Below are 27883 nucleotides of genomic sequence, written 5' to 3' on the forward strand. Positions count from 1 at the left end.
CTTTGGAGGGAGCTGAAAGTCCGTATTGCCCAGCGACAGCCCCGAAACCTGAAGGATCTGGAGAAGGTCTGTATGGAGGTGTGGGCCAAAATCCCTGCTGCAGTGTGTGCAAACCTGGTCAAGAACTACAGGAAACGTATGACCTCTGTAATTGCAAACAAAGGTTTCTGTACCAAGTATTAAGGTCTGCTTTTCTGATGTATCAAATACTTATGTCATGCAATAAAATGAAAATTAATTACTTAAAAATCATACAATGTGATTTTTGTTTTAGATTCTGTCTCTCACAGTTGAAGTGTACCTATGATTTTTAAAAATACAGATCTCTACATGCGTTGTATGTAAGGAAACCTGCAAAATCGGCATTGTATCAAATACTTGTTCTCCCCACTGTAGGTCTTTTTTTACAACATGTTGTGGAAATGTTGAAGCTTCTTATGATAGCTTGCTTCAAAACCAAATGCTACATAGTCATAAAAGTAGATGGGGTGTTGGTTAAACTATCTTTTTAAACCAAAAACAAATGGAGTGAATTTCGAGTGTCAGTTTTTTTCCTGTGATAGCTGAGCGATTTCTAGTGTGGAGGGGGGAAAGGACATTGAATGCCATAGTGGTGCGTAAAGACCACTCCGTGAGCTATGAGTGGGATATCCGACCTCTCCGCTCAGATACTCTGTCCCAGATCAGTTTGTAATGTATTTAAAACTCCTATGGTCATTATTTTTGGCAAAGACAACAACCGTAAGAGTTGGCCAGACCGGACAAACGGATCTGGGACCAGGCTAACATTTATGATGCCTTGGGGACAGACCGAGCTAAAGGCCCAGTGTTCACAGCCAGGTCAGAGTGTGGGTGTTATCGGCTTAGTTTTGGCAAGACAACACAAACAGAGCAGGACCAGGCTATCATGCAGAATACCTGGGGGACAGACAGAGCTGTTTGAGGTTGTTTAAATACTCAGTGTTCACAGCCAGCCCAGAGTGTGAATGTGTGTCATTGGCTCAGCACCCTAACCGCCCTGAACAGCTTCAAAACAGCTCCTGTTCAGATTCAGACACAGAGCCTGTATGTCCCGATAACTGACTGACTCTTAAACCTCTGTCCTCAGCCATGGCTTCCTGTTTCTGTTTGTCTGGTTGCATCCCAAATGGCACCAAAGCACTACTTTTGACCAGGGCACTACTTTTGACCAGGGCCCATAGATCTCTGCCCAAAACTAGAGCTGTACAGAGAATAGGGTGCCATTTGGGACGCAGCCTGTCTCTTATGGCTTCGGCCTTTCTTGCTGGGATTTCAACTTGTGTCAGAACAATGAAGTAAAGGGTATTTTCTTTCCCTTCTGATGAAACCGACCGACAGAGCAGAGAACTGAACAGTAGGAGCCTCATTAGCTTGTCTGGATTGAGTAGCCATTTGACTAGTGCTGCTCCACTTAAGACTGGAATGTATATATCATGACATGATGTAGGCTATTATGCTGAGCAGACACTGTGACCCCTTAGTATAACTTACAATGTGTCTAGTGGTGTTCTCTGGAGTGAGAGAGAACATTGGAAATACAACCTTATTCTCCCTGTCATACTTCAACTACTTGCACATTGCTACAACACTGTACAAAGCCAATAATATGACATTTTGAAATGTCTACATTCTTTAAACACTTTTGTGAGTCTAATGTTCACTCATGTTTCCCTTGTTTATGTCCCTTTGTTTGTCTGTTCCGTTTACTTTGGCAACATAAACATATGTTTCCCATGCCAATAAAGCCCTTTGAATAGAGAGCGAGAGAGGGGACTTGGCAGTAAGACCTGACCCACAGACCTCTATTACTGAACGTCACGCCCCCTGACCACTCCTCCACATGAAAGGCCACAGCCTGATCCTTCCATTATGATCCACAATGGTATTTCAATGTCATCATCTCAAATAACACTAGCTAGTTCTCTCCTAAAAAAGAACAGTTTGCAAGATGTTAGTTAGCAGAGCTCAGTCCGGATAGGAAAAATGACTCACTGTTCTTCATGGCTAAGTCCAGGTGCAATCAACCGTCAAACTCTCTAACCGCTCCAATCATATATGGACCGTTTCACTAATAGCATAGGCAGAATTGTGGAGGCTTGTCATCCCCTGGAACTACAAGGAACTCCAAAGAGCGGTTCCTTTAAGATCATTCCCGCTTCGCAGGTTCCAGGTTGAAGTTACTTATCAAAGCTACCCGTCGGAGTCTGGCCAATCCAGGCCAAGCTTTTTCTAAAAGGTTTCATTTATTTTCTAACGCGTCATTGGCTACCACATCGTAAGCCGCTTTCACCCATCCCTTCATCCATCCTTCTTATCGGTCACACACCTATAGACTTCAAAGGGCATTCAGCGTGATGCTTAGAACGCCCAAAATAGTTCATCTAATGAATATAATTCAATGCACACATTCTGAGGTCTCGTCTACGGGCAGCCAAACCAGATTCTCTGGGTTTTACACTGCAGAACGCCTCAGATTTGTGTTCTTCTGCTGCTAGGCCAAAACTGGAGAAAACAAAGAGATTTGAGATACTAGTCCCAGTCTGAGAGGTTTTATTGTTTATAAACCGACCTCCTCCCACAGTAATTTAGAGATATGGAGAGCCAGAGAGAGAAAGAGAGAGCTGGTGTGTGGACTGTGGAGGACAAGTAGCCCAGTCTGGCCTGACCCTTGCCAGCTGATGGTGTTGGATGCTTGTATGTGAGACTGAGGGAGCTGTGGAGGGAGCATGGGGTTCAGTTCAGTACGGGTCTTTCCAGAACTCTCTCCCTGATTCCCCAGATAGAGATGAATGTCTGCCCTCTGGCCCAGCGTGGTCTAGTGGCTCCACATGCTCAGACAAAACACAGCAGCCACAGACGTACAAGCAGCCAGACACCCAACGACCTGCCACCTCCGCTTACAGATCAGACTGCGTAGTCCCTACAGATCAGACTGCGTAGTCCCTACAGATCAGACTGCGTAGTCCCTACAGATCAGACTGCGTAGTCCCTACAGATCAGACTGCGTAGTCCCTACAGATCAGACTGCGTAGTCCCTACAGATCAGACTGCGTAGTCCCTACAGATCAGACTGCGTCGTCCCTGCAGTGCAGAGCAGACTGCGTCGTCCCTGCAGTGCAGATCAGACTGCGTCGTCCCTGCAGATCAGACTGCGTAGTCCCTGCAGATCAGACTGCGTCGTCCCTGCAGAGCAGACTGCGTCGTCCCTGCAGTGCAGTGTAATACAGAGGCTGTTAGAAAAGGTGGCCACAAATGGAGCACCACATGTTCTGTCCTGAGCCATTACAACTTGTTTTCTATTAAGAAATGTGTCCCGGAAAAGTGTTGAGACAGAGCCAGGTGTCAAAATGCCACCTGAAAAACTCAACAGGCTACTAAAATCTCAACAGAGTTGACTTCTGTCACTCAATTCAATTGAATTCAAAGGGCTTTATTGGCATGGGAAACATATGTTTACATTGTCAAAGCAAGTGAAATAGATAATAAACAAAAGTGAAATAAACAATAAAAAATTAACAGTAAACAATACAAACAAAAGTTCCAAAGGAATAGAGACATTTCAAATGTCATATTATGTATATAAACAGTATTGTAATTATGTTCAAATAGTTAAAGTACAAAAGTGAAAATAAACATAAATATAGGTTGTATTTAAAATGGTGTTTGTTCTTCACTGGTTGCCCTTGTTGTTTTTTAGAAGCTGTTTAGAATCTGTTTAAAAGGCTCTTGGACCTAAACTTGGCGCTCCGGCACCGTTTGCCGTGTGGTAGCAGAGGGAACAGTCTATGACTAGGGTGGCTGAAGTCTTTGACAATTTGTAGGGCCTTCCTCTGACACCTCATGGTATAGAGGTCCTTGGTGGCAGGAAGCTTGCCCCCAGTGATGTACTGGGCTGTACGCACAACCCTCTGTTGTACCTTGTGGTCAGAGGCAGAGCAGTTGCCATACCAGGCAGTGATGCCACCCGTCAGGATGCTCTCTGGTGCAGCTGTAAAACCTTTTGAGGATCTCAGGACCCATGCCAAATCTTTACAGTCTCCTGATGGGAAATAGGTTTTGTCATGCCCTCTTCACAACTGTCTTAGTGTGTTTGGTCCATGATAGTTTGTTGGTGATGTGGATGCCAAGGAACTTGAAGCTCTCAACCTGCTCCACTACAGTCACGTCGATGAGAATGGGGGCATGCTTGGTCCTCCTTTTCCTGTAGTCCACAATCATTCCACAATCATTCTTTCTCTTGATCATGTTGAGGGAGAGGATGTTGTTCTTCCACCACACGGCCAGGTCTTTGCCCTCCTCTCTATAGACAGTCTCATCGTTGTCGGTGATCAGGCCTACTGCTGTTGTCATCAGCAAACTTAATGATGGAGTTGGAGTCGTGCCTGGCCATGGAGTCATGAGTGAACAGGGAGTACAGGAGGGGGCTGACCACACACCCATGAGGGCCCCCGTGTTGAGGATCAGCGTGGCGGATGTGTTGTTTCCTACCCTTACCATCTAAGGGGGGGCCGTCAGGAAGTCCAGGATCCAGTTGGAGAGGGAGGTGTTTAGTCCCAGGGTCCTGGCTTAGTGATGAGCTTTGAGGGCACTATGTTGTAGAACGCTGAGCTGTATGTGTTCCTTTTGTCCAGGTGGGAAAGGGCAGTGTGGAGTGCAATAGCGATTGCATCATCTGTATATCTGTTGGTGTGATATGCAGATTGGACTGGGTCTAGGGCTTCTGGGATAATGGCGTTGATGTGAGTCATGACCAGCCTTTCAACGCACTTCATGGCTACAGACGTGAGTGCTACGGGTTGGAAGTCATTTAGGCAGGTTACCTTGGTGTTCTTGGGCACAGGAACTATGGTGGTCTGCTTGAAACATGTTGGTATTACAAACTCAGGCAGGGAGAGGTTGAAAATGTCAGTGAAGACACTTGCCAGTTGGTCAGCGCATGCTCGGAGTACACCTGCTGGTAATCCGTCTGGCCCTGCGGCTTTGTGAATGTTGACCTGTTTAAAGGTCTTACTCACATCGGCTGCAGAGAGCGTGATCACACAGTCATCCGGAACAGCTGATAATTCCATGCATGTTTCAGTGTTACTTGCCTCGAAGCGAGCATAGAAGTTATTTAGCTCGTCTGGTAGACTCGCATCACTGGGCAGCTCTCGGCTGTGCTTCCTTTTTTGTTGTCACTAATAGTTTACAAGCCCTGCCACATCCGACGAGAGTCGGAGCCGGTGTAGAACAATTTGATCTTAGTCCTGTATTGATGCTTTGCCTGTCTGATGGTTCGTCAGAGGGCAGAGCGGGATTTCTTATAAGCTTCTGGGTTAGTCCTGCTCCTTGAAAGCGGCAGCTCTACCCTTGAGCTCAGTGCGGATGTTGCCTGTAATCCATGGCTTCTGGTTGGGGTATGTACGTACAGTCACTGTGGGGACGATGTCCTCGATGTACTTATTAATAAAGCCAGTGACTGATGTGGTGTACTCCTCAATGCCATCGGAGGAATCCCGGAACATATTCCAGTCTGTGCTAGCAAAACAGTCCTTTAGCTTAGCATCTGCTTCATCTGACCACTTTTTTATTGATCTAGTAACTGGTGCTTCCTGCTCGAATTTTTCCTTGTAAGCAGGAATCAGGAGGATAGAATTGTGGTCAGATTAGTCAAATGGAGGACGAGGGAGAGCTTTGTATTTGTCTCTGTGTGCGGCGTATAGGTGGTCTAGAATTGTTTTCACCTCAACACATTTAACATGCTGATAGAAATGAGGTAAAACTGATTTAAGTTTCCCAGCATTCAAGTCCCCGGCCACTAGGAGCGCCGCCTCTGGGTGAGCTTTTTCATGTTTGCTTATGAGTGAATACAGCTCATTGAGTGCACTTTTAGTGCCAGCGTCAGTCTGTTGGTATGTAGACAGCTACAAAAGATACAGATAAGCTGCAGACCACACTATCTACCAAAAGTTTATCATGAGATGCTCTACCTCAGGCGAGTAAAACCTTGAGACTTCCTTAGATATCGTGCACCAGCTATCGTTTACAAATATGTATAGGCTCCCGCCCCGTGACTTACCAGAGGATGCTGTTGGGTCCTGCCAATAGAGTGTATCACTTCTACAACACATTATTAGACTGCAGCTGCTGCTCTCTCTCTCTCTTCCCCACCTTTTCCTCTGCCTTTGTTTTTCACAGCAGACAGGCTTTAAACATGTTTCGCAGTAGAGACATGTTTGAAATACTAACCCCCGAAGGGGTCCCAAGTGTTATCATGTGTTTTGCTCTAGAAAGGAAAGAGAGTGAGAGAGTATCTTTCTCTCAATAAATCCCTGCTAGATATACGATTGAGATTAATAAGTCATTCAGCACCTGTAAGATGAGAGGAGAGGTAAGGGGGGGAGCGGTAAGGAGGGGGAGAGGTGGGAAACCAAGCTGGACTCCAACGTTCATTTCCCTTATTTGTTTGAGGTACAAGTACATTTTCACCCCCCCCCCTCTCTCCCGTCTTCCCTCCCTCCCCCTCTGTTCTTAGAAAAATCCCCCAGAGTATATGCAGCTATTCAGGGTTTGAGTGTTATTTTGTATTTTTTTACTGCTATTCTTAAAAACTTAAGCAGAATGGCCTGACTGATAAATCCTTCTTCCAGTGGATCCAGACAGTTGTCATGTCCTGGCGCGGTGACGGGGGGGTGTTGAGCACCAGAGAGGTCAGGGTATAACTCCGTGGGGCTGAGTGAACTCTCACTCCATACAGACCGTGTTGTATAAGCCTCTGTAATTACCATGGATGTGTCCAACATTTTCCCTTTTCCCTATATAGTGCACTACTTTTCATAGAGCTCTGGTCAAAGTAGTGCACTATATAGGGTATAGAGTGCTATCTGGGACTAAGCCTAGAGTTCTGCGCCAGACCCAACCCAAGGCCACTGGCCCCTCTGTGACTATGAATCCAATGAGGATCATGTTTAATTCATTTTTTTGTCAATTTGTTTATAAAAAAGGTTCTGAATCTGAAAACGTATTTTCTTCCGACCGCTGTGGAGGTGTAGGCATGAGAGGGGAACCTGGGCTTGCTGCTCTTTGGCATCATTAGGCCGTCATTTCCCCTTACTGTAAACCCCCTGGAGTCCTTAGTTCACCCTTAGAAGTAGAGTAACTAGAAGGGATTAAAGGCCCTCAGGCCACAGACGACAATTTAATTGGATGGGAATGTCTGTTCTAACCATTCTATTTCTATGGCCTGATCCCTCTCTGGCCCAGGTTGGACCTAGAGACCTCTGGACTAGGCTGCTCCAGGACACTACTGTATGGAGTTATATGCCCTCAGGCAGTGCTCCCTGTGCTGGCTCTCAGCCGGCTGCTCCCCTCCCTTGCCTTGCCCCAGGCTGGACCTCTGGCCTCGACCACTCCAACCTATAGGGCCCTAGTCAAAAATAGTGTACTATATTGGGAATAGGGTGAAATTTGAGACCCAACACACTACTGTTTCCACAACAGAACCCAGCGGCCGGTCAGTCTTGCATTGACAGTCCACCCTGCCAGGCCCGGCCTGTTAGTCCAGCCACATAAAGACCTGAGAGGAGCCAGACTGAGCCAAGCCAAGCCGAGCTTGGCCGAGCCAAGCAAAGCTCGGAGAAAACAAGCATGCGGCCCGCCCTTTGGTGGTGGTGATGGTGGGTGCAAGCTTGGACTGGTTTGCTTCCTCTCTATTTCTCTCTCTCCCTCACTCGCACTCTCTTTTCCATCTTTCTCTCTGGCTGGTGTGTCCGATATCACAGCTCTGTACAGGGCCGTCCAGTCGGCTGGATCTCTCACTGGCTGACTGTCTAACACACAGTCCAGCCCTGCCCTGCTCGGCTCCAGCCCCACTTTCAACCGGCTTTGTGGTCCTTTTGTTTATTTTCTCCTTTTATCTCTCTCTCAATTCAATTCAATTTCAATTTAAGTGGCTTTATTGGTATGGGAAACATATGTTTGCATTGCCAAAGCAAGTGAAATAGATCATTAAAAAGAGTGAAATAACACAAAAATGAACAGTATTGTAACCATGTGCAAATAGTTAATGTACAAAAGGGAAAATACATATGAATGTATGCTCCCAAGTGGCGCAGCGGTCTAAGGCACTGCATCTCAGTACTAGAGGCGTCACTACAGACCCTGCTTCGATTCCGGGCTGTATCACAACCGGCCATGATCGGGATTCCCAGAGGGCGGCGCATAATTGGCACAGCATCGTCCGGGTTAGGGGAGGGTTTGGCCAGGGTAGGCTGTCATTGTAAAATAAGAATTTGTTCTTAACTGACTTTCCTAGTTAAATAAATATTAAATAAAACAAATGTAATAAATAAATATGGGTTATATGGTCCTTCTGTTATATTTACAATGGGGTCCCCGGGACCACCCATTTGTTCATGACTGTAAGTCGCTTTGGATAAAAGCGTCTGCTAAATGGCATATATTATTTATTATTATTATATTTACAATGGTGTTTGTTCTTCTCTAGTTGCCCTTTTCTTGTGGCAACAGGTCACAAATGTTGCTGCTGTGATGGCACACTGTGGTATTTCACCCAGTAGATGTGGGATTTTTTTTTTCAAATTCTTTGTGGGTCTGTGTAATCTGAAGGGAATATGTGTCTCTAATATGGTCATACATTTGGTAGGAGGTTAGGAAGTGCAGCTCAGTTTCCACCTCATTTTGTGGGCAGTGTGCACATAGCTCTTCTCTTGAGAGCCAGGTCTGCCTATGGCTGCCTCTCAATAGCAAGGCTATGCTCAATGAGTCTGTACATAGTCAAAGCTTTCCTTATTTTGGGTCAGTCACAGTGGTCAGGTATTCATCCACTGTATTCTCTGTTTAGTGCCAAATGGTGTTTGTTTGCTCTGTTTTGTTTAATTATTTCCAATGTTTTAAGTAATTCTTTTATTTTCCCATGATTTGGTTGGGTCTAATTATTGTGTTGTCCTCGGGCTCTGTGGGGTCTGTTCAATTTGGTGTTTGTCCCATTTTGTGAATTATTGGTTGGTGAGCTTACCCCAGACCTCACGATGGGTTCTATAATTGATTCAAGTATTTTTTTGTCAAATTTTATGTTCCTTTTGAAGGCCCTTCTTGCCTTGTCTATCAAATTGTTCATAGCTTTGTGGAAGTTGCCTGTGGTCCTGATGTTTAGGTCGAGGTATGTATAGTTTTTTGTGTTCTCTAGGGCAATGGAATTTGTATTTGTGGTCCTGGCGACTGGACCCTTTTTGGAACACCATTATTTTGGTCTTACTGAGATTTACTGTCAGGGCCCAGGTTAATCTCACTCTCTCTCGCTCTCTCTGTGTGTCTCTCAATTCAATTCAGTAGACTTTATTGACATGGCAATTACAGTTGATGTCAGAAGTTTACATACAATTTAGCCAAATACATTTAAACTCAGTTTTTCACAATTCCTGACATTTAATCCTAGTAAAAATTCCCTGTCTTAGGTCAGTTAGGATCACCACTTTATTTTAAGCATGTGAAATGTCAGAATAATAGTAGAGAGAATGATTTATTTCAGCTTTTGTTTCTTTCATCACATTCCCAGTGGGTCAGAAGTTTTGTTTTTGGTAACATTGCCTTTAAATTGTTTAACTTGGGTCAAATGTTTTGGGAAGCCTTCCACAAGCTTCCCACAATAAATTGGGTGAATTTTGGCCCATTCCTCCTGACAGAGCTGGTGTTACTGAGTCAGGTTTGTAGGCCTCCTTGCTCGCACACACTTTTTCAGTTCTGCCCACAAATGTTCTATAGGATTGAGGTCAGGGCTTTGTGATGGCCACTCCAATACCTTGACTTTGTTGTCCTTAAGCCATTTTGCCACAACTTTGGAAGTATGTTTGGGATCACTGTCCATTTGGAAGACCCATTTGCGACCAAGCTTGTAACTTCCTGACTGATGTCTTGCTTCAATATATCCATATAATTTTCCTCCCTCATGATGCCATCTATTTTGTGAAGTGCTGCAGTCCCTCCTGCAGCAAAGCACCCCCCACAACATGATGCTGCCAGCCCCGTGCTTCACGTTTGGGATGGTGTTCTTCGGCTTGCCAGCCTCCCTATTTTTCCTCCAAACATAACTATGGTCATTATGGCCAAACAGTTCTATTTTTGTTTCATCAGACCAGTGGACATTTCTCCAAGAAGTACAATCTACAATTCTTGGCTGATTTCTTTTGATTTTCCCATGATGTCAAGCATAGAGGCACTGAGTTTGAAGGTAGGCCTTGAAATACATCTACAGGTACACCTCCAATTGATTCAAATGATGTCAATTAGCCTATCAGAAGCTTAGTAAGCCATGACATAATTTTCTGGAATTCTCTAAGCTGTTTAAAGGCATAGTCAACTTATGGTATGTAAACTTCTGACCCACTGGAATTGTGATACAGTGAATTATAAGTGAAATAATCTGTCTGTAAACAGTTGTTGGAAAAATGACTTGTCATGCACAAAGTAGATGTCCTAACCGACTTGCCAAGATTTCAAGAACACAGGTTGAGATGTTACTATCCTTTGTTTAAGCACTTCCAAGAGTTCATGAACAGTGAGCCTGTTGAAATTTGGGGAGCGCATCGTCAGTAGTGTACCTGTTGGTTCCTAGGGTGTTTCGGCCTTTCACACTATACACCCTCCCCAAAGGCGGCCAGCGACAGGGTGATCAAACCTACGCTTGCGTCCCATTCCCAATTAGTCATAGATGTCCTAACCGACTTGCCAAAACTATGGTTTGTTAACAAGAAATTTGTGGAGTGGTTGAAACACTTAGGTTGGAGTCATTAAAACTTGTTTATGTAAACTTCCGACTTCAACTGTACTTACATTGTCAAAGTATATATTTAACAAAAAAATAGTTGGAACAACATCAATAATAATAGTCGTAGTGGAAGTGGGATTACCGCTATCTTCGTTCGGATCAGTGGGACGCTAGCGCGCCAAATTCAAATTAAGGGTCTTACTCACATCGGCTGCAGAGAGCGTGATTACACAGTCGTCCGGAACAGCTGATAATTTCATGCATGTTTCAGTGTTATTTGCCTCGAAGCGAGCAAAGAAGTTATTTAGCTCGTCTGGTACGCTTGTGTCATGGGCAGCTCTCGGCTGTGCTTCCCTTTTTGTTGTCTGTTGTCTGCATTTTTTAAATCGGACATGATGGGTAGATTAACAAGATGTTTATCTTTCATTTGCTGTATTGGACTGTATATGTGTGAAAGTGACATATTTCAAAAAGATATTTTTGAATTTCGCGCGCAGCCTTTTCAGCGAAATGTTGTCGCTAGCGGAACCTCTGGGCTAGAAAGGTAAAATTACTCAAAATATTAACTTGAACTTTCATAAAATCACAAGTGCAATACATAAAGATAAAGCTTATCTTGTTGTTAATCCAACCGCTGTGTCAGATTTCAAAAAGACTTTATGACGAAAGCAAACCATGCGATTATCTGAGATCTGCGCCCAGCAGACAAATCATTACAAACCGTAACCAGCCAAGTGGAGGAGTAACGAAAGTCAGAAATCGCGATAAAATGTGTCACTTACCTTTGATCTTCATATGGTTGCACTCCCAAGACTCCATGTTACACAAAAAATGTTCATGTTGTTCGATAAAGTCCTTCTTTGTTCCAAGAACCTCAGTTTTGTTGCTGTGTTTTGTTCAGTAATCCATTGGATTCATTGGTCACAGCAGGCAGACGAATAATCAAAAAAGTTAGTAGAAACATGTCAAACGATGTTTATAATCAATCCTCAGGTTGTTTTTGTCATAAATAATTGATCATATTTCAACCGGATAGTAGCTTCGTCAATAGAAAAGGAAAAACAAGAAAGGCGCACTCCCGGTCACGCGCAGGACTCATGTCTGGAAATTTCCACTGTCCTCTCATTGAAAGTGGTGTTTCTCCCTAATTTCTCAGAGTAAAAGCCTGAAACGATGCCTAAAGACTGGCAACATGTAGTGGAAGCCATAGCCCTTTGTATGGTGGATAGGCTTTCAATGGAGTAACAGCCATTTCAAAATAATAGCATTTTCTGGGTGGATTTACCTCGGGTTTTCACCTGCCATATCAGTTCTGTTATACTCACAGACATAAGTTCCTGCAAGACAGGAATATCAGTGTTCTGCAATGGCCAGCGAAGAGCCCGGATCTCAATCCCATTGAGCACATCTGGGACCTGTTGGATCGGAGGGTGAGGGCCAGGGCCATTCCCCACAGAAATGTCCGGGAACTTGCAGGTGCCTTGGTGGAAGAGTGGGGTAACATGTCACAGCAAGAACGGGCAAATCTGGTGCATTTCATGAGGAGGAGATGCACTGCAGTACTTAATGCAGCTGGTGGCCACACCAGATACTGACAGTTACTTTTGATTTTGACCCCCCTTTGTTCAGGGACACATTTTTCCATTTCTGTTAGTCACATGTCTGTGGAACTTGTTCAGTTTATGTCTCAGTTGTGGAATCTTGTTATGTTCATACATATATTTACACATGTTAATTAAGTTTACTGAAAATAAACTCGGTTGACAGTGAGAGGATGTAATTTATTTTGTTATTGCTGATTTTACATTGTCTAATGTTATGATCTTAAATGAGAACATATCGCTCAACATGCAAGCAATGTGAGTTTAGCTATTCTCTGCTTCAGATGCCCATAAGGCCAGTCATGCCATCATACTGTAGGTCTATGGCTGCATTGGAGATGCATGCTATATGATAAATTGCTAAATGGATTCACATAGCTGATATACAGAGGAGAGAGGGAGACAATCAAATAAAACACATTGGAGATCTTACAACTAGACACAAAGGAAATGTTGATTTGAGAAAACAACACAGAAACACAGACACATTGGAGACGGAAACCCTTCCCCTCTTTATTGCAGGATTGGGACATGTGATTAATCAACATTGACACAAGTTAATTTTAAAAAAATAGTTTCACCACTTCAAATAATCAACACTTCATCCCTTAAATCTTATTTGTACATTTATCTTATGTAAATATCTTTGTATAAACACCAATAGCTAATTGAGTAGTAACAAGTAGGCTATTATTACTAAAGCATAATTTCTGCTGAACAACAAAACTTTGCTCCAACCTTGCTCCACTGACCCCCGACCTACTGGGTGAGCAGGGTTCTGTTCCAGCTCAGCAACAGACCTACTGGGTGAGCAGGGTTCTGTTCCAGCTCAGCAACAGACCTACTGGGTGAGCAGGGTTCTGTTCTAGCTCAGCAACAGACCTACTGGGTGAGCAGGGTTCTGTTCCAGCTCAGCAACAGACCTACTGGGTGAGCAGGGTTCTGTTCCAGCTCAGCAACAGACCTACTGGGTGAGCAGGGTTCTGTTCCAGCAATAGATCTACTGGGTGAGCAGGGTTCTGTTCCAGCTCACCAATAGACCTACTGGGTGAACAGGGTTCTATTCCAGCTCAGCAATAGACCTACTGGGTGAGCAGGGTTCTATTTCAGCCCAGCAATATACCTACTGGGTGAGCAGGGTTCTATTCCAGCTCAGCAATAGATCTACTGGGTGAACAGGGTTCTATTCCAGCTCTGCAATAGATCTACTGGGTGAACAGGGTTCTATTCCAGCTCAGCAATAGATCTACTGGGTGAACAGGGTTCTATTCCAGCTCAGCAATAGATCTACTGGGTGAACAGGGTTCTATTCCAGCTCAGCAATAGAGCTACTGGGTGAACAGGGTTCTATTCCAGCTCAGCAATAGATCTACTGGGTGAACAGGGTTCTGTTCCAGCTCAGCAATAGGTCTACTGGGTGAGCAGGGTTTTGTTCCAGCAATAGATCTACTGGGTAAGCAGACTTCTATTTCAGCCCAGCAATAGACCTACTGGGTGAGCAGGGTTCTATTCCAGCTCAGCAATAGACCTACTGGGTGAGCAGGGTTCTTTTCCAGCTCACCAATAGATCTACTGGGTGAACAGGGTTCTATTCCAGCTCAGCAATAGATCTACTGGGTGAGCAGGGTTCTGTTCCAGCAATAGACCTACTGGGTGAGCAGGGTTCTATTCCATCCCAGCAATATATCTACTGGGTGAGCAGGGTTCTGTTCCAGCAATAGACCTACTGGGTGAGCAGGGTTCTTTTCCAGCTCACCAATAGATCTACTGGGTGAGCAGGGTTCTTTTCCAGCTCACCAATAGATCTACTGGGTGAACAGGGTTCTATTCCAGCTCAGCAATAGATCTACTGGGTGAGCAGGGTTCTGTTTCAGCAATAGACCTACTGGGTGAGCAGGGTTCTTTTCCAGCTCACCAATAGATCTACTGGGTGAACAGGGTTCTTTTCCAGCTCACCAATAGATTACTGGGTGAACAGGGTTCTTTTCCAGCTCACCAATAGACCTACTGGGTGAACAGGGTTCTATTCCAGCTCAGCAATAGATCTACTGGGTGAGCAGGGTTCTGTTCCAGCAATAGACCTACTGGGTGAGCAGGGTTCTTTTCCAGCTCACCAATAGATCTACTGGGTGAGCAGGGTTCTTTTCCAGCTCACCAATAGATCTACTGGGTGAACAGGGTTCTTTTCCAGCTCACCAATAGACCTACTGGGTGAACAGGGTTATATTCCAGCCCAGCAATAGATCTACTGGGTGAGCAGGGTTCTGTTCCAGCAATAGACCTACTGGGTGAGCAGGGTTCTTTTCCAGCTCACCAATAGATCTACTGGGTGAACAGGGTTCTTTTCCAGCTCACCAATAGATCTACTGGGTGAACAGGGTTCTTTTCCAGCTCACCAATAGATCTACTGTGTGAACAGGGTTCTTTTCCAGCTCACCAATAGACCTACTGGGTGAACAGGGTTATATTCCAGCCCAGCAATAGCACACTAGATTATCAACTCATTAGGTTTGTTAAGTTGAATCAGGTGTGTTATTGCTGGGCTGAAACAGAACCCTGCTCACCCAGCATATGTCCAGTAGGGTTGGGCTGCTCCAATTGTAATAGGTATATACATTTGTGTGTGATGTTTAACTGTATTTTTGTATACACCATTTGCTAATATAGGTAGGCCCACAAATATAACCCATAGCATATAGGATATACCTTTAGTCTGTTGGGACATTCATTGTTGGAACATTCCATCTCTCTTCATCTGCAAAACGGTTTTCACAGCCTTCCATATCGGAGGATCGAACACATCACGAAAAAACAGGCTTCATTAAACTCAAATTAGACGGCACTCAATATTACGTTGCTGTATCTCTCGGTCCTCAAAGTTCCCCCCTTTAGGGACTGGAACTGGAGAATCTTGTCATAATGTCCTCCCACAAAATGACCTGTCCTGTCTACACTCTCCATTTTCTCTCTAAAACGTATATATGTTTAGTTCAAATCCGGGACTTCAGCAGAAACTAAGATTGATTTATTTGTGGGATTTATTGAGTGACGTTGGTGACGGTGGAGTTCCTGGAACAACAGGAAGCGCTGAGACAAAGGCAGGAAGTGCCGAGCTGTGAGAGGAAGTGGCTTATTGCCTCCTGATGACCTGGTCTGCTCTGGTCTGGTTTAGTCTGGTCCAGAGTAGACCAGTGCAGCTCAACACCCACGGTCACTTTAACCTGGGTTGGTGATACCTTCCCTAGAGGTCTGTAGAACTTCCTTGCCCCCTCCCCCATGGCAACTTCAGAGGGAACCATTAGGAACACCCCACCCTTTACTCTCAGAACAGCCTCAATTCATTGGGGCACGGACTCTACAAGGTGTTGGAAGTGTTCTACAGGGATGCTGGCCCATGTTGACTCCAATGCTTCCCACAGTTGTGTCAAGTTGGCTGGATGTCCTTTGGGTGGTGGACCATTCTTGATACACACCGGAAACTGTTGAGCTTGAAAAGCCCTGCAGCGTTGCAGTTCTTGACACAAACCCGTACGCCTGGCACCTGCTACCATACCACTTTCAAAGGCACGTCAGTCTTTTGTCTTACCCATTCACCCTCTGAACGGCACACACGCAATCCATGTCTCAATTGTCTCAAAGCTTAAAAATCCTTTGTCAACCTGTCTCCTGTCCTTCAGCTGGTCTTTGTCGTGGAAAGAGAAGGGGTTCTTAATGTTTTGTATACTCAGTGTATGTTTGTCTCTGTGTGATGGACGCTGACTGCGTGGTTTCCTCCGGTTCCCTCTCTGTGCCTCCAGGTCTGCATGAGCTGCTGTGTGCCCTGCCCTCCCAGCTACAGCCCCATGTCCACAGCCAGGACGACAGCACCTTTCTACACAACATGTTCGGAGAGAGGAGCCTCCACTCGCTGGTCAAGGTAAAACTACTGTACCCCTTCCTATTTTCCCCTCCTTTAAAGAAGTGTGTGTGTGACGGTCGTGTTAGGATCATAACACCCCTCCTTTTCTCGCTCATTTCCTTTTTTCAAGCTCTTACTTTTTGTCCGTTTTCAGTGTCTCCCTGTCTCACACACTTTCCCCTTTCTCTCTCTCTCCCTCTCTCTCTCCCTCTTGTTCTAGTCCTGTCTCTCTCATTCCTTCTGTACAAGGCTGTCTTAATGTCGCGACAGGACCGTGTCGGGTCATGTGTCTATGTGAAGAGGTTCTCTGGGCCGGACCAGGCGGCAGGGTTATTAAAACAGAGTGCCGGAGATGAACACACTTGATATCTTTATTTCTCTGGCAGACGGTGCTAATGAGTGAACCATATGCTGTCCGCAGTTTGTAGTCTGTCTGCCCCCCCCCCACTGCCCTTGTCTAGTCTGCAGACTATAGCAACACCACTCTTCCCTCTATTAATTTACCCTCCCACTAGTCCAAGGGACAAAGCCCAGGGTTGACAGTATCTTTAACATGTTGTTTACAGGTGTATAGGTGAAGTTATGAAGTACTGTAAAGGAATGTGGCTTTTAAATCAGAGGCAATTGTTGGTCAGTAGCAGACAGTTTCTGATCGGTCTGTTGGCTGCGGTCTTTGTGTCATAGACAAGGGAAGGGAGGGGGGAGAGAATTGACATCATATTACCTCCCTCCCCTCACTACATAAACGTTTTCTCTATTACTGTGTGTGTGTGTGCGTGTGCGCAGGATCCAGGTTGTGCCGTGCCAATGCGAGCTGAGCCACGTGTATAAACTCCAGCAGAATTATAATGGTTGCATCCCAAGTGGCACCTTATTCCCTATATAGTGCACTACTTTTGACCAGACCAAATAGGGAATAGGGTGCCATTTGGGACCCAACCTGAGGTTGGGACATGACTGAGGAAACAGAATGGGTTTCCTTTCATGTTGGGTTTGTTATGCATGGCTTTGGACTAAGGCTTTTCACCAGATAATGATGGGTAGGCCTGTGTATGTTCAAAGTCCCGATCGTGTCGGCCCAAAGAAAATGTAATGTCAGATGGCACAGATGTCATTATGGTAATGATTGTGGGTTACATTTCCATAACATTTAGGCAGGCATGTGGCTGGACCTCAGGACCTCACTGAGTGTTTGACCACAGTGGATCATGGCTGATCAGGCTTAATCCCTGTTATACATCTCTCCTGGGGAGGAAACTCTGTCCGTCTGCGGGCCAAGGGTTATGTTCATGTTCCCTCACTGGTTTCCAATTAAACCCTGAATAGCTCTTCACAAAGCCTTTGTCTGTTCACAGTGACAGACCTTCTCAGGCTGTTGAAATTGTTGAAAAGTTAGAATTGTGCAGCCTTGGCTTTTCAGTACCCGTAGTTCCCCAGCAGGGGGAGTTTGTGACGAGAAAGGAAACCTCACCTACCTGTGGCTTTTCAGTATCCGTAGTTCCCCAGCAGGAGGAGTTTGTGACGAGAAAGGAAACCTCACCTACCTGTTGCCAGCTGCGGTTTCAACAAACAAGTGGTGCAAGATTGGACCTGAATTGACTGGAATATGTGTTTTGTGTTTTGTGAAATGCCAGTCTGCTACTGAGGAGCCAACGAAGCAGAGCTCGGAAGTCATTCACTCCTCTTCCTTCTTGTCCTCCTTCCTTCCACCTCTCCCTCTTAAAAACCCTATGAAACGTTGGGCAGTGGAGGTCCGACCAATTAAGAAGCTGTGTGATTGTCGAGGGCTGACAGGATTGGAAGGAGGGGTGGGAGAGGGGCTCGGCGGTGGTTGCTTTTGAAATGTTTAATGTTCTTTGTCATGGTGATGAATTGGCACCACCACTTAGTGATGTGAATTCCACCACCATCATCCGGACACTGAGCCAACCAGTCACTGACGTCCTGCCACCAGCTGCCTGGCACTCACACTGTGGGTCGCGTCAGCTGCAATCTATAAATGCCCACTAGGTTTACAGCCTAATGGGCCTAATTCACCATCGCTACTGTAGCGTAATATATACCTCATTAAAGAAGAATGATGTCCCGCCCTGACCCGATCCGCACAGCCGTGAAGCAGGCCCATAAGTCAGGGTAACAATAGAGGACGCACATTTCTCTTTTTCCGCCAAGACAAGACCATTTATGTGTTTGATTTTCTTTTTTCCACTTTTTCTCTCTCGACTCAAGGAAAGCTGAGCTGAATGAGCTTTCAGTGTCTCTTATCCTCAGCATTGCAGGGAGAGGGGAGGGCTGTTTGATCCAACCCAGCTCTAGACAGACAGGCTGGCCTTTTAATGTGTTTCCTCCTTCCCGTGGGGTGGGGGTGGGGGGGGGGAGGGTGATGATCAGGTGAACTCATGTCTATCGTCAGTGACACACTATTACTTTAAACCCTACTGACCCATCCTACACACACACACCACCCTCACTGCCCGTTCTGCAGATCCAGATTCCACCCGTGACTACACAGGGCTGTGAAACAGAGGGATTGGAAGAGGCTAATAGCAGAGAAAACATCCTCGTAATCTGACAAGTTTAAACAGCTCAGCCTGTCCCTGGGCGTATGGTAAGCATCATGCCTCACCTGGGTAATTGTGGAGCATCGGATGCCTGGTCAGGACTAGATCCCTAGCGGAGGTAGAACAAGTGTCAGCGACTGAGAGAGAGGAAGGGAATAAGAGAGAGGGAGATTCAGGCCTACTGTACAGTGCACCCTAACCAGACTCTCCTCCTGTCATCCTCCTCTGTCTCTCCTCACCTGCCCTTCCAGACAGACAATTGGGCCCCTAGCGTCTCTGTTAATCAGATTATGTCACAGAGGAGAAAGATGAAACTAATATAATCTTTTGGCTGAGTTCACAGGTGCTACTTCCCGAATGGCACCCTATTCCCTATATAGTGCACTACTTTAGACCAGGACCCATAGGGTGCCATTTGGGACAGATCCAGAGTCCCTGCACAGTGCACTACTTTGCAGGCTTTTCATCGACACGACAACGTCCCCAGCTGCATGACAGAAAGTAGAGCCTGTTTGTGGAACCGCCCGGCGTACGTATCCAAACTAAAACAGACGTTCTTCTTCAAATTAAATTAGTTACTCAAGTGTACTTTCTATAAATTCCTCCCTTTTTACTGTTCCGTCGCCAAGTACCTCGTACCACAAAAAGCCACAGGAAATATAATACAACGTTCAATTTCCACCTGAATCAGGTGCAGGGCGGTTGGAGACCAACTTTCTGTCAGCAGGCCTTCAGCGTTAGCCCTGAGCAGCTTCATTTGTGGTCGGTCACTTTTCCCTTTCATTCTGGTATAGTTAGATGCTAATAGGCTGGGCTTGGCAGGCAATCAGGCTGCGTCCCAACTTCCACCCTATTCCCTATTAACTGCACTATTTTTGACCAGGGCGATATGGCTTTAGTCAAAACTAGTGCACTATATGAGGGAAAAGTGTGCAATTTGGGATGTGTCCCCTCGGTCTCCTCCCACCCTGTTATACTTGGAGCTTTTGAAGTGATTGTAGCTGTCTGTACTTCAAATGCTGCACTGCTTTAATGTGACATGGAAAGGTGCTTTACATTAGTTTTAGGTGAAGTCTTTGGTGGATTTGACTAGTTTGTGGTCATTGCGTACATGGTCTCATTTGAACTGGAATTTGATTAGCCTCTTAATATAGTATAGCCCAGATGGTCAAACACATTCTTAGACTGCAGTCCTAGTCATTAAAACACACCATGATATATGCTACACACAATGTGGGCTGTGAATGTTTCTGAGGAGTGACGTTCAGGACAACGTGTAGGAAGACCAAGGGATTAGCAGCCGTAGACTACCCTCTCCAATCTGCCTCCATCCTACCTCAGACTGTCTGGGCTCTGGGCTTGTAAGCCTATACCACCTGAGAGATCGGCTCGTGCTGCCTGCGGTTGACACGTCCCTGGGCTCGGTGGCCACTGAACCCCCCGTTTATTATTTTGGGGGAACGGAACCTCCTCTCGGGAAGCTTAGAAAACACCTGAGGGGCACGGTGGGAAGATTAGCCTCTGTCTACATCCCAAATGGCACCCTATTCCCTTTATAATGCACATTTTTTGACATACAGGGGAATGGGGTGCAATTGTGTCCGAAATAGGGTGCCATTTGGGACGCAAACCCTGTTCTCTGGGAAACAGGACCCTTGTGTTAGCTGTCCTCTCACGTGCCTCCACCAGTACTCATTGTATGCACCATATACAGTTGAAGTCTGAAGTTTACATACACGTTAGCCAAATACATGTAAACTCAGTTTTTCACAATTCCTAACATTTAATCCTAGTAAAAATTCCCTGTCTTAGGTCAGTTAGGATCACCAATTTATTTTAAGAATGTGAAATGTCAGAATAATAGTAGAGAGAATGATTTATTTCCGCTTTCATTTCTTTCATCACATTCCCAGTGGGTCAGAAGTTTACATACACTCAATTAGTATTTGGTAGCTTTGCCTTTAAATTGCTTAACTTGGGTCAACCGTTTCGGGTAGCCTTCCACGACCTTCCCACAATAAGTTGGGTGAATTTTGGCCCATTCCTCCTGACAGAGCTGATGTAACTGAGTCAGGTTTGTAGGCCTCCTTGCTCACACACGCTTTATCAGTTCTGCCCACAAATGTTCTATAGGATTGAGGTCAGGGCTTTGTGATGGCCACTCCAAGACCTTGACTTTGTTGTTTTTAAGCCATTTTTCCACAACTTTGGAAGTATGCTTGGGGTCATTGTCTATTTGGAAGATCCATTTGGGACCAAGCTTTAAATTCCTGACTGATGTCATGAGATGTTGCTTCAAGATTTTCTATAGGCTTGAGGTCAGGGCTCGTTTTACTGTGGATATAGATACTTTTGTACCTGTTTCCTCCAGCATCTTCACAAGGTCCTTTTCTGCTGTTCTGGGATTCAGTTGCACTTTTCGCACCAAAGTACATTCATCTCCAGAAGACCGAACGTGTCTCCTTCCTGAGCGGTATGATGGCTGCGTGGTGGCATGGTGTTTATACTTGCGTACTATTGTTTGTACAGATGAACATGGTACCTTCAGGCGTTTGGAAATTGCTCCCAAGGATGAACCAGACTTGTGGAGGTCTACAAAATTTTTCTGAGGTCTTAGCTGATTTCTTTTGATTTTCCCATGACGTCAAGCAAAGAGGCACTTAGTTTGAAGGTAGGCCTTGAAATACATCTACAGGTGCACCTCCAATTGACTCAAATGAGGTCAGTTAGCCCATCAGAAGCTTCTAAAGCCATGACATCATTTTCTGGAATTTTCCAAGCTGTTTACAGGCACAGTCAACTTAGTGTATGTAAACTTCTGACTCACTGGAATTGTGATACAGTGAATTCTAAGTGAAATAATCTGTGTCATGCAAAAAGTAGATGTCTTAACCGACTTGCCAAAACGATAGTTTGTTAGCAAGAAATTTGTGGAGTGAAAAACAAGTTTTAATGACTCCAACCTAAGTGTATGTAAACTTCTGACTCACTGGAATTGTGATACAGTGAATTCTAAGTGAAATAATCTGTGTCATGCAAAAAGTAGATGTCTTAACCGACTTGCCAAAACGATAGTTTGTTAGCAAGAAATTTGTGGAGTGAAAAACAAGTTTTAATGACTCCAACCTAAGTGTATGTAAACTTCTGACTCACTGGAATTGTGATACAGTGAATTCTAAGTGAAATAATCTGTGTCATGCAAAAAGTAGATGTCTTAACCGACTTGCCAAAACGATAGTTTGTTAGCAAGAAATTTGTGGAGTGAAAAACAAGTTTTAATGACTCCAACCTAAGTGTATGTAAACTTCCGACTTCAACTGTAGATGTTAATTCCCATTTACACAATGTGCTTATTGTACGTTGACAGACATTAGCAACTGTAGAAAGCTAAAGTGGTTGAATTGACCTTGTTGCTCTTTAGAGTGTATAGGCCTATAGCCTACTTGTTGACTCAAGCCTGGATCATTATTTCTGGTTAAAAATGCCTGTATCCAAACTAAATCCCCTGTCCTCACAGAAACGTTATACTCCGGTGCTTAGGCTGCCGTCCAAATATTGTCATTACTGTTTAATGGACGAAAGCAGCGTGACGTTTGAAAGATCATGTTCAATGTACACAAACACGCTGGTTACGGACAGAGGCAGACAGGCGGTGGACAGGGCCAAAATTGAAATGGACTTGTGGGGTTGTGATCGGGACAGTAGAGTAAAAAGTAGAGCGAGTCGAAAAACTCCCCCCAGTCACAGAGTACAGACGCATGGCCTATTGAGCATAACGTGGGTTGGAAACTAAATGATTCCCAGCCTACTAGTGGTTTGGAGGTGGAGAAGACGTGGATTTACCATCTTCAACTTGTTGTCTGTTAGGTGTGAGAACTGCTGTAGTGAAGTGTGTTTATAGCATGAACCCTGTTCTGTTGGAATACACCACCGTTATATCCCCTAACCTCTGACCTCGAACTAAAACACTGCTTCCCAGTTCCTACCACCTCCACTCTGAAGATGTCTGAAGTTTATCTGTCATTTTGTCCTCAGCATTCTCTAGGCTACTAGTTTTATTTACAACCCAATAGCTTCTATAAATCATTTGAATTAGCTTAATAAATGCCACGTGCAGTAAATCGCTGCAGTGTTTTTATTTTACATGTCATGAAACTGGATATTGGAAATTAAAAATGTAAATAGAAACCAAGTACTGTAGTGAAGGTGTTTGACTCATTGGCTGTCTGTATTTCTTTAGGAACTTGGTTAGGTGTGTGCATGTTCCTTCACTGTCTCCTCATGCAGAATAAACAGGGTCTTCTGTGGGGTCCTCTTACCCAGTTGCCAACACTGCTCCCTTTCACTTTCCTAGCTGCATAAGGAATTCTATCCTCTAGCTAACTTAATGATATGGCTGTCACGGCAGGATGGACCTCTTCAATTCAAGGGGCTTTATTGGCATGGGAAACATATGTTTACTTTGCCAAAGCAAGTAAAATGGATAAACAAAAGTGACTCTCTCTCTCCCTATCCCTCCCACTCACTACCTCTCCCTTTCTCTCTCTCCCTCTCTCTTTCTCTCTCTCCGTCTCTCTCTCTCTATCCCTCCCTCTCGCTACCCCTCTTGCTACCCCTCTCTCTCTCTCCCTCTCGCTCTATCCCTCTCTTTAATTCAATTTGCTTTATTGGCATGACGTAACAATGTACATATTGCCAAAGCCTATTTTGGATATTTACAATATAAAAATGAGAATCAAAATTGTCAACGGGACAACAGTAACAACAATAACCAAGGGTCAAAATAACCATACATTGAACAATAACAATAAGCATACAGTAGAGTACATGTGCAGGTTGATTGGTCTGTCAGACACTGTCCCTCAACTTATGGCAGGCAGCAATGTAGTGCGCTACCAACCCACAGCTCTCTGCGTCCTCCCCCAACAGGACGGGTAGCCTACTCTCATCAGAGAGGTCTTTGAAACCTTGAATAAGGGTTTCAAATTTGGGAAAATGACACTTTAAGTGTTTTATGTTTTTGACATTTTGTCAGGAAATGCAGCGCCGTCTCAGGTTCTGCTGTTGTGCAGTGGTTGCACAGCCTTTTCTCTACAGGGAGCCAGGTTTTCCTGTGTCTACCCTTCACATTGGCAAGGCTGTGCTCACTGAGCCTGTACTTTGTCAAGGTTTTTCTAAGGTTTTGATCAGTAACCATGGTCAAATATTTAGCCACGGTGTACTCTCAATTTAGGGCCAGATAGCACTGCATTTTGCTATGTGCTTGTGCTTGTGTTTCCGAATAAACAATGTAGTTTTGTTTTGACTGTGTTGTAATTTGGTTTATCCTGATTGATTGGATGTTCTGGTCCTGAGGCTTCAGTGTGTTAGTAGAACAGGTTTGGGAACTCAGGACCAGCTGGATGAGCTTGGCATTGCAGGGCTTGGTAATGAAATGAGTGGGGGTCACTGTATTTTAGATGTTTCCAAAACTTAATTGCTCTTTTTTGAGTTTTCATTATTAGTGGATATTGGCCTAATTCTGCCCTGCATGCATTGTTTGTAGTTTTCCTTTAGACATGTAGGATAATCTTACAGAACTCTGCATGCAGGGTTTCAATGGGGTGTTTGTCCCATTTGATGAAATCTTGTTTTGTAAGTGGACCCCACACCTCGCTGCCATAAAGTGCAATTGGTTCAATGACATATTCAATTAGTTTTAGCCAGATTTTAATAGCTATTAGCTTTTTAATGGCATAGAATGCCCTGCGTGCTTTCTCTCTCAGCTCATTCACTGCCTCATTAACGTGTTAACGGTACAGGTTCCCCAAGGGGTACCCCCCCCCCCCGCTCAACTGAAACAGTGGCGCACAGAATGCAAAAATATTCTTAGAAATATTTAACCTCCACACATTAATAATAGCTCAAATGAAAGAAACACCATGTTCATCGACCCAGCAAGTCAGATTTCTAAAATATTTTACGGCGAAAACATAGCCCATATTTATGTCAAACCACCACCAAAGACACAGCTAATTTAAATATTTTGTCGAACAAAAGATGTAATCACAAACGCAGGATTAAAATTAAAATAATTCACTAACCTTTTGAAAATCTTCATCAGATGACAGTAATAGGACATGTTACACAGTACATTTATGTTTTTTTCAATAATATGCCATTTATATCCATAAATCTCTGTTTACAATGACGACATGTTCAAAAAATGCTACTAAAATATCCGGAGAAATTATGATAACTCCACCAGATAACAGCAATACACATCATAAACTTTGACTAAATATACATGTTCTACATATAGTTAGAAAGATACACTGCTTCTTAATGCAACCACTGTGTTACATTTATTTTTAACGTTACAGAATTCGTTCACTAGGCAATAATCTGAGACGGCGCTCAGACATTAGCAATATTTCTCCGCTATGTTGGAGTCAACAGAAACACAAAATTACCACATAAATATTCCGTTACCTTTGATGGTCTTCAATCAGAAGTCGTGCAAGGAGTCATACTTACCAAAAACAGCGTTTGGCTTTCAAGTCTGCGTCTTTGGGTTATCAAACGCGACAAATTCCGGCTGAAATGCAGCCAAAATTCGAGGAGTTGCGCATCAAAACTTCAAAATTACATATTATATGTCGACTAAACTGGTCAAACTAAGTGCAGAATCAAGCTTTGGGATGTTTTAAACGTGCAAAACAATTCTCAACTCGAACAGACAAACTCACATCGTGTAAAGATTCCTGGAACAAAGGGATCTCCAGACGCGACGTGCGCATGAGAGTGCATGTATTTTTGCGTGACCCGAATGTTTTAGCCCGCCAAAGGGTGAGAGGGCGCGCAATTTTCACAATGAAACACCCCATTGAAAGGAGACATCGCGCTGAAGACATAGAAACTGTTCCCAGATCCGTAGCTGGTTGGGAAGGGTGGGGGCGGTGACGTTAAAGTTGGCCCAACTTTACTGCTGACAGAAGGACTTTGGGAGAATGGCTGCCCTGTGAGTTCTGCTTTACATACAGACACAATTTGAACGGTTTTAGAGTGTTTTATATGCATATATTAGCAATTTTGGACAGATTTTTTTCTGTTTACTATGGGCATGCATTTCCTCAAGGGGGCAGTTAAGGTATCCAGTTGAGCTTATTTTTAAACCTAAGTAATTGCAGTGTGTACAGTACTCTATATATTTTGTACCAATTGAGAACTTTGGTCTAATTCCCTGAGATCTGGATCTTCTCTGGAAAATCATTATTTGGGGGTTTGCTGCCTGGGCCCAGGTCTGGCAGTACTGCTCTAGCAGGTCCAGACTCTGCTGTAGTCCATGTGCTGTGGGTGACAGCAGGCATAGGTCATCTGCGAAGAGTAGGCATTTAACCTCTGAATTGTGGAGACTAAGGATTTGTGGCCAATTCGTTGATGTAAGTATTGAAGAGTGCAAGGCTCAGATTGCAACCCTGACGAAGGCCCCGACCCTGGTTAAAGAATTCTGTTTTTTTCTTACCAATTTTAATGCTGCATGTTTTGCCAGTATACATTGATTTAATTATGTCATATTTTAGCCCCTACATCACTTTCAATAACTTTGTAGAACAGTCCTGTATGCCAAATAGAATCAAATGCTTTTTGGAAGTCGATAAAGCAAGCGTATATTTTGGTATTATTTTGGTGGACATGTTTATCTATCAGAGTGTGTAGGGTGTAAATATGATCAGTTGTGCGATGTTTTGGTATAAATCCAATTTGGCTTTTACTAAAGACATTGTGCTTATTAAGGAAGTTTAGAACTCTTACATTTATAATACTACAGAAAACCTTCCCCAGGTTACTGTTCACACAAATGCCTCTGTAATTGTTAGGGTCAAATTTGCCTCCGTTCTTAAAGATTGGGGTTATGACTCCTTGATTCCAGATGTCAGGGAAATAACCTACACTCAGGATCAAATTAAACAGTTTTAATATAGCCAATTGAAATTTTGCACTAGTGAGTTTGAGCATCTCATTTAGGATGCCATCAGGTCCGCATGCCTTTTTAAATTTGAGAGCCTGAAGTTTCTTATAGAGCTCCTAGTCAGTAATTGGGGAGTCCAGTGGATTTTGATTGTCCTTTATAGCCTTTTCTAATCCATTCAACTTGTCATGAATTTGCCGTTCTGCGTTTGATTCCATTTGAACGGTGTTGTAGAGGGTTTTAACATGGCTTGTCCATATGTCACCAGTTTTTATTTCTAATTCCTCTTGTTTAGATTTTTTTACAAGTTTTTTTTCCAATTTTGCCAGAAGTTGTGTGTGTTTATGGACTCCTCAATTAGTGTTAGCTGCTTGCTGTTGTACTGTGCTTTTTTGGTTCTGAGTGTACGTTTATAGAGTTTTAAAGTCTCACAGTAATGAAGGTGTAATTCACCATTATTTGGGTCTCTGTGCTTTTGGTTGGATAGTGTTCTCAGTTTTTTCCTTATAATTTTACAATCTGCATCAAACCAGTTGTCATCTGTGATCTTTTTTTGCTTTGTTTTTTATCCATTTCAATTGTGCTTATTTTTGCCGTTTGCCTGAATATATAGTTGATGTTTTGTACTGCAAGTTTTATGCCTTCTTTACTGTGAGTGAATGTGGTATCCAGAAAGTTATCTAAGAGTGTTTGGATATTTTGGTTACTTTCTGGTATTCTTCTGTGCTGTTTTGGGCCCATCTGTATGAATGTCTGATGTTGTATAACTTACTGGGCTGTGAATGTGTGGTTGTTTCCATGTCTGTTCTTTTGAGGAACAAGGTCATTTGGCTGTGATCAGACAGAGGTGTTAGTGGCTTGACAGTGAACGAGCTGAGAGAGAAAGGGTCAATGTCTGTGATCATACTGTACTGTGGCCAAGAGGTGAGCAGTAGGTGAATCCCCCCAAAGAGTCCCCCCGTAACCTACCATTGACAAAGTACAGATCCAGGCTTCCACAGAGCTGCCGTTCCACGGAGCTGCCGTTCCACAGAGCTGCCGTTCCACAGAGCTGCCGTTCCACAGAGCTGCCGTTCCACAGAGCTG

The 27883-nt window shown here is 44.2% G+C and overlaps 1 protein-coding gene across 2 annotated transcripts in view; it reads left to right on the forward strand.

Moving 5' to 3' along the window:
- mpp7a (MAGUK p55 scaffold protein 7a) overlaps nt 1-27883 on the forward strand; it is a 288163-nt gene that overhangs the window by 92084 nt on the left and 168196 nt on the right. For both annotated transcript variants that reach the window (XM_046292386.1, XM_046292387.1), the window contains exon 4: nt 16185-16303. In XM_046292386.1, the coding sequence (XP_046148342.1) occupies nt 16185-16303 (119 nt within the window). The remainder of the gene's footprint in view (nt 1-16184; nt 16304-27883) is intronic.

Source organism: Oncorhynchus gorbuscha, linkage group LG12, assembly GCF_021184085.1.
Source record: "Oncorhynchus gorbuscha isolate QuinsamMale2020 ecotype Even-year linkage group LG12, OgorEven_v1.0, whole genome shotgun sequence".
NCBI classification, from domain to species: Eukaryota; Metazoa; Chordata; class Actinopteri; order Salmoniformes; family Salmonidae; genus Oncorhynchus; species Oncorhynchus gorbuscha.